Genomic DNA, 7946 nt, shown 5'->3' on the forward strand with positions numbered 1-7946 from the left:
AAATTTTCAGTGCAGCGGAAACTTAATCGAATATGTACAGAAAGAAATCAGTTGAATAAAAAAGAGTAGGGATCAGAAAATTCAAACACTGCGTTTTTATACTGGTTTGGCCAACATGTCTACATCCAGTGTCCTTCCAACCACGGGAAGCAAATGCACTATAATGATCAAGATTTTTGCAACAAGGTTTCTACACAAGACGTCACATTAAAAATGTAAAACACCTCTCTAACCCTCTGATAACGGTTGAAAATACTGTTATCTATGATGTAATTCTGACACTAAATGCACCCTGTTCTGCTTAGAAACTTGCTTGGAATCATGTTTTTCTGTTAAGTTGTGTGAATAAGAGACTTGAGGTTGAATTCAATGACTTAATGAATAATTTCCCTTGTTTTGGCAGAGAATAAGGTAATACTGAAAGCAGAGATGAAGAGCCAAGGAGATGGAGCTCAGAAAGGCCTAGAAAAGCAACAAGAAGGAGAGACAACACGCAGCTTAGGTGCCTTGTGTCGAGGCTCAGGCACTGAAATTTGACGTCCACCGCTCGGGCGCCCCTTTTAGGCGCTTGAGCATGGGGCCCCGAGGCTTAGGCGCCCTTCTTGGAGGCTCAAGCCCTACATGACAGCTGTCCACCGCCTGGGCGCCCTAAGTGGGACGCTTGAGCATCATGCGTCGTGGATCAAGCCCAGTTTTTGCTCTGTTTTGACTCTATTGGACTGGGCCCTGTTTCTACTTTGTTCCGACTCTATTTAAAGGATCTAGGCACTCTAGATTTGGCATCTTTGGCAAAGAAGAGCGCAGTAGCACACTCTTTCACCCTTTTGAAGGCGGATTTAGATGCAGGAGCTCCTTTCCTCAATCTTTAGGGTTTTTCTATCTCATTCTCTTCCATTGTTCATCTACTTTCTCCATGTCTATGGGGAACTAAACTCTATTTGTTATTGGGGAATGATGTAACCTTGTGAACTCTCATGTATTTGAATTGATTCTTAATAATATATGTTTTTTCATTAATTGTTAGAGTAATTCATATGTTTCAACGCTTGTTGTGTTTAAATCATTTATTAGCATGATTTATGAATTACAAGATCACTTAGGAAAAGTCTTATTTTTCATAAAAGCTTTGTGAAAATTGATTATCATTAATGATAACTTATTATCTAAGTGAAATCCAGTTTTTCACAAAAGACTCTATGACAATCAATAATTCATTTCTGGTGATCGACTATCATAGCGATAAAATGTTTTTTGAAAAAGTTTCTATGATAATATATTATCTCTTTAAATAATCAATTATCAGTAACAGTTGTGACTTAACTCTCCAAGTTCTTAACCTAATTTCTAAACGAGAAAGTCTATATATATTTGACTAAACCTAATTTCGAAAATAACTTTTTATTCAGATGTTTAGAGTTGTGACTATTAGTAAAACTCTCTATGTTTGTGAAAAGGAGCTTTGAAAAACCTAGTGTGAGTAGAGCGATAACTTTCACCAAGTGAGTTCTAGGGTGATTAAGGGTTGTTGTTGTTGCTAGGAAAAGTTATTCCTCCTTTGTGTGACTCAAAGGATGTGGTTCATTCCTTGTGTTATTCAAGACATGTGTATTTCATCTTTTGTGTCTCCAATAGAGGTGTTTTCTAAACTTCAAATTGTTTCTGTGATTGTATGTTTGGTTCATTTTAATGTTTGTGTTAATATCTCTTTAAAGAGATTAACAACTGGACATAAGTTCTTTTAATCTAAATCAGTATAAAATATCTTATGTAATTTTTTTTTCCTACTCTTTAAATTATAAAAAATAAATTTTTATTAACAAGTCAATTCAACTCTTTAAGTTTTGTTCAAACGCGATTTTTTTGTTGCATGAGTTTAAACAAGATAAAGAAAATATTTGACGAAAACTATCAAAGAAAAGTAAAAAAAATAATAATAAAAGACAAAAATAATAAAAAATGAAAGAAATAAAATATGAAAGAAATAAATAACTACCTTGTGTTTGAATATATAATTTCATGATTTGATAATATTTGAGACATTGAAATATATTGAATTTGAATTTTTCCCATTTCAAATTTTTTATTTTCAAATTTTTTTTTGATAATAAAATTTAAATTGATTTAATTTTATTTTTTTCCATTTGAATAAAATATTTTAATCACGACCTAATAGAAAAAAATTATTTAAATTTCAAACTATTATGTATAATAAAAAAATATCTTGTGCTTTTAGTCAATTTTATTTTATATTATTTTTTATTAGGAATTTATGAATATTCTTTTAATCCGTAGTGACAAAACTTTTTATTCATATATGATAATTAGGATAATTTTATATTAATATTAAAAAAAACTGACTAATATAATAGGAGAAATAATAAAAATGTACTGTAAAAGTAGCAAAAATATTCTACAAGTTTAAATAGAAAATATCTCTTATTAAAATGAATAAAATAACAACGTAAAGAAAGTAAAAGTAATAGTTCCAACAATGTCTTGGTAGAAAAATACCTAAAACTCCCATGAAATTGAGTTGAAGAGATAATATATATAAAGAGAAAATACAAAAAAGTTAAGAGTATAAAAAATTTCAAATCTTATTTTTGAGTGAAATTTAAAATTTAAAATTTTAAGTAATGTAGTTACTCTCATAAAATTTTAAAATTTTAATTTTTTTATAAAATTATTATCCAAATAATATATTTTATCATAAAATATTAAAAATTTGTTATAAAAATAAATGTAACATTTGAAAAATATTTCTTCCTTCAAGAGAAGCATCATAAGAATAATTTGTCACTTGACTTCTAAGAGTATACGAAAATATCACTACTGTGAGAAGAACAAACTTTTAAGAATTTAGCTAATTTTAATAAAAATCAAAGTATTTTGTAGAATGTAGCGAAGGCCATACTTTACTTGAGAAATTGAAGTTACAAGGGAGATAATAATTTTGAAATTCAAATTCTAGAAGTAGATTTATTGGACGGAATTGGTTCATGTTTTCCATAGTTAAGCACATTTTTCATGTTGCTCTCACACTACCCTGACGTGGTTTGCTTTGTCTAAAGAATTCCATAGGCTCCAAATAGTCTTCAATCACTTCAAATTGATTGTTTCTTGAATTTATTCTAAAATTTTTTTTAAACGGATCAATGATAAAACGTATACGTTATCAAAAAATTATAAAAAAATTGTTAAATTTTTTTTTTCCAAATTATAATAATAAACATTCACAAAAAGCTATAGGATGGGAGCTCGATCTCAGTAACAAACAAATTAAAATTTAACACATGTCAACAAAACATATGCCTTATTTGGAACTACATTTAATGCTGTTGAAAGGAAATCACTAAATTCTTTGCTTTGCAAAACAAATTTTAAAGTATAGTCGAAAAACTAAAAACAACTTTAAAATAATTATAAAAGAATAAGTCGAAAACATCCAAAAACATTATATTCTACCTATTTCAAAATTTTACATTTGATATTAGTATTAGCTGCAAGAAAACTGATGATAATAAATTTTAATAAATGTTTTTTTAGGATAACATCTGCTCAGTTTACATTTAAAACTCAATTTTGTTTATGTGTATATATTTTAGATAAATATTTACAATAAATATAACAAAAAAATAAGTTTAAGGAATCCATATTTAGATTATTAGCTTTGTATTAACCTGTTTAAGTCCATATGTGGGGCTTGTTATTGAGGCTAATAATAATTGAGCATTGTTGTGGATACGTAATGGAGTAGAATAGGGTGAGAGTGTGGTTCAAGTTGGTGATTGAGATATTTAATAATGTGTCCCTCTTTTAATTATGTTTGGTGAATACTCTCCAATATATGTGGCATGGAAAATTATTCACCAATTTGTTTTTATTTTAATAAGAAATTTTTATATTAATTAATATAAATATAAGTATAGATAATAAAATTAAATATGGAGATCTTATTAGATATTTACGTATATCTCTTCACATTCATTTTCAAACTTTTCTATTTTAAATTATTAAAATATTTTAATTTCTTTAGATAATATATAAAACTCTTATTAATTTAGTTTTACTAAACAAATTTTATTATTTTTATTATTTTATATAATTATAGGTTGTTAACACCACAGGCTTTAGATATTTTCTTTTGAGATGATGTGATTCTTTCACTATATAACTCAATTTTTTTATACTATAGTGGTGGCGGTCATGTTTGTGTGTTTGATACGTGGAAACCTAAATCTCGTTAGCTTTTCTTACATTGTGACATAATTAACATTTATGTTTTGTTATAAAGTTAATTGCAGTTCTTGTATTCTTGGATGGGTGACTTCTATCGAATTTTATACTGTCATTCTATGTTATGCTTTTGTTGTTTGGATACATATAGTCAGCACTAATACATGCTGTGTTGCATTAACGATGGAAATAGCTATGCAATAATGCCAAAAAGCCAACAAGCACCAATGAACAATGAGAAATTACAGTGATCTAATGCAAAATTCGGTCTGCTTCCATCGTTTACTTTGATTGCTTCAGTTACGATAATCACGAAACAGAAATACAAGTGCAAAAAACAACACGGGCACAACATTATCGATATGGAGTGACACGGAAAATTTACTAGTAGTAAAATTGCTACAACTTTCAAAGACTTGAACTCCAATATATAACAAATTGAGATGTTCTTTTCGAAGGTTATGCTTCCAAAAATATTAAGCACCATCTCAAAGTTGTTCAAGTCAGTGCGAATAGATACATTAGAGCTGAGAAAATCATGAGTAAAAATGCATGGCATAACAACAAAGCCTTCTTTCCATGGTACACACGCCAGTGATACAAATACTGCCATCAAACTACACTTGTTACTGGTGTGTGTTAATTGTTGGTGCTGGTGCTATGGCAAACTGCAGACCCCTACGTTGTTCAGATTGTAGAACAAACGCAACTTGGGTTGCTGCTAGTGCTGCAGCCTCCTGTTTCAACATAACATGAAAACAATGAGATTTTTCTAGAATATAACAACTAATTCATCTGCATGCGATACAGTTTCTCAGCAACATGACCAAGATATATGAGCAAAATAGAAGCCCAAAAGCATGAGTTAGAACTGGGACTGAAACTTACTTGTCTTTGTCGCCTGCGTTGCAAAATACTGATTGCCCAGGCCATGATATAGCAAGGTAAAAGAAAACCAGCAGCTCGAAGCAAGAAAAGCTACAGAAAATGGTCGTTTAATAAGTTAGAGTGGAAAACATATTTAATGCAATACAATTTACTTTATGAACCAATGAATCCAATATGAACTAAAGTTACTCACAGAGAAAAAGGTAGATGGATCATCTTCAGCATCAGCATCCGTGACAGAAAGTGCATGCCTCAAAAGTAAAAGGGCCATTAACTGAATCAAATAGAATGGATTGGATTAAAATTATGTCCAAGTATTAGCATACTATTGGCATGGTTAATAATGAATATAAACCCTAAAGATCATAGCAAAGCAATTGTAACTGATTTCCTTAATGTTCCAAACAGATTATACCAAAATTTTATACCACTTGCATAGTCAATGTGCATCAAGAACCCAAAGATAATAGCAAGTACAATGGATTTCCTTAAAATTCCAAAAAAAATATGCCTAAAGGTTGATACTTATTGGGCTCGATTATCTACTGTCAAGTGTCAAACAACAGGGGCCTCCAGGAGATGTATTTCGGGTGGACATACATATGACTTCACAAATAATTCGGTAAAAAGGATTTCAAGATTTATATATCTTACAATTAGAGCAACTGAACGACAAAATGCAGCTCCATTGGCGTTTGAAGCAGCATATCCATCATATTCAGCTTCCAAGAATTGACGTTCTGCCTCGGCAATTGCCAAGAGTCGGGGGTCACGCAAATCCAATGGCATGCCAGAGATTGTCCAGCCTCCACTGCAAAAATCAATTCACAAGTGAGAAAAGATGTTGGAACACAAATGGTTCGTTTATACACACAAAAAAACTAACAAACTTAGAGACTTCTAAAGCAGAGAAACTTTAAGCTTACCCTATGTCAATGGTAGTTTCTTCAGGTTGAAGACGAGGTGGCGGGGCAGTATAACCAGGTTCATACGACTGAGAATTACACGAACAAAACATACACACACAGAGCATTTGGTTAAATCCAGAGAGAGCATAGCACAAAACTATTCTTCATTAAAGATTACAAGTTAAAATAACACATGACCATTACCATTATATAACATCCATTATAAAAATTAAAAAAGAAAAACAAAAGAATTCCCCTGTATGAGAAAATCACATGTGAAAAAAACATACCTTGTGACAAATCTCACAAATTATATCACCTTTCTCATTACACCAATGCTGGACGCACTTTCTATGAGCATACTGCGGAAAAAAAAAATCCCAAGGTTATCAAATCATCGAGAGAAAGACAGAAACGAAAGCACATATAACATAACAGAAACCAATGATGCAACACAAACAACATGGTTCCCCATTATTCTTCGCATGCACAGAACCAATCACTTGCCAAACAGATTCACAATACATATTGCCACCAAGAAAATTGTTTCGATATCTCAATAAGAAAAAGACCCAATTGGATCATCATGGCTTCATAGTCATAAAAAGACGTTAATTTAAAAATTTTAACAATTAATCGGAATGTGTGTGTTTACCTTAAGACTACCGCTGCAGGAGCAAGGAGTTTCTAAATTGTTGACGCTATCCTCCTCTTGGCAAATGCGACACTCCGCCAAGGGCAGCAGCAACGCGTTCTCGTCGACGCTGTCGTCCTCGGCCGCCGAAGCGGAGCCGGAGGGTCCCGCCGCAGCTTCATCCACGGGGGTTGAGGGCTCGGGAGCGGGCTGGACCGGGTGCTGGGCCAGCGGCTCCACCACTGGCACGGGCCGCACCAGGCGGTCCACGAACAGCACCAGATGATCGCTCATTGATCTTTTTTTTATTTTTTATTCAAAATAAAAAGAAAAATCAAAACCAAAAAAAAAAAAGGAGAGAAAGGGGAAGCGGAACGGGTTTGAGAAAAACCCCGGGATCGCGAAGTGAATCGGCGGATCCCGAGTAAATGAGGGTATCTGAGACTCGCCGGAGAAAAAGGAGAATTTGTAAGAAAGAGAGAGAGAGGGTTGAGCGAGAAAGGGGGAAGAGAGAGAGAGTGTGTGCGTGTGTTAAATGGCGTTGGCCGAATATACAGGGAAGGGGGCGTTGCTCATGCTCTTAGCTTTCTCTCTTGTCATTTTTTAATATTCCCAAGTTTGGCACATAGAAAAAGACATTATGGTCTTTTTGAAAAATATATCAGGATATATAGTATAGTCCTTGGCGTCTTCTGTTGCCGCGTATACGACCCGGTCTCTCTGGGTCGGGTTTGGGGCCCACCACACGGGTCATCTTGGGACATTTTCAACCTTCTTCTCTTTAAGCTCTTAAAAAATGTGATGTCTATGTAAATTAATAATTATAATTATAATTTAATATATCTAAATTAACTTTATCCTATGAATAAATTATTTTTTAAGAAAAATTATTGAAAAACTGATTCTGGTCCTACTTTTATGTTTCGTTGAAGACAGCTAAACAAAAAATTTTCTTTCCTTTCTTTTTCTTACCGTTTTATTCTTCGTTGTCTGCGTATTGGATTCGGCATTTTGTTTTTGGAAATTTTATTTTATGATTTTTATCTCTTGGTTTAGAATTATTCGTCGAAAGACACTGAATAGCCGTTACACGGTCGGATATTTTTGTTGTCTTCAACAAATCATTCTTTTAAAAATTAACACAACCCTATTTAATCGTTTTTTGACGTAATAAATTTTAATTTTTTAATCTCAAAAATATTCAATTAATAATTAATATTAATATTCAAATTATGCAAGCATTAAAAAATTATTATTATTTTTTTGTAAATAAAATGATA

The 7946-nt window shown here is 32.1% G+C and overlaps 1 protein-coding gene across 1 annotated transcript; it reads right to left on the reverse strand.

Annotated features, from left to right (window-relative positions):
* Positions 1–4599: 4599 nt before the first annotated feature.
* LOC106766841 lies at positions 4600–7303 on the reverse strand. Its single transcript, XM_014651606.2, has 7 exons — positions 6688–7303; positions 6323–6394; positions 6051–6118; positions 5779–5935; positions 5318–5398; positions 5125–5214; positions 4600–4973 (listed from the first exon to the last, which is right to left on the reverse strand). Exons 1-7 carry the CDS (start codon positions 6958–6960, stop codon positions 4863–4865), a joined length of 852 nt encoding a protein of 283 aa, XP_014507092.1. The 5' UTR covers positions 6961–7303; the 3' UTR covers positions 4600–4862.
* Between the last annotated feature and the right edge of the window lie 643 nt (positions 7304–7946).

The sequence above is a fragment of the Vigna radiata genome, chromosome 7 (genome assembly GCF_000741045.1).
Source record: "Vigna radiata var. radiata cultivar VC1973A chromosome 7, Vradiata_ver6, whole genome shotgun sequence".
Taxonomy (NCBI): Eukaryota; Viridiplantae; Streptophyta; class Magnoliopsida; order Fabales; family Fabaceae; genus Vigna; species Vigna radiata.

Coding starts and splice junctions, on each gene's coding strand:
- LOC106766841 (XM_014651606.2), bottom strand. CDS start 6,960: ATGAGCGATCATCTGGTGCTGTTCGTGGACCGCCTGGTGCGGCCCGTG. Junction 5,399..5,778: donor GTCGTTCAGTTGCTCTAATT/GTAAGATATATA, acceptor TATTTGATTCAG/TTAATGGCCCTTTTACTTTT. Junction 5,215..5,317: donor ATCCATCTACCTTTTTCTCT/GTGAGTAACTTT, acceptor CATTTTCTGTAG/CTTTTCTTGCTTCGAGCTGC.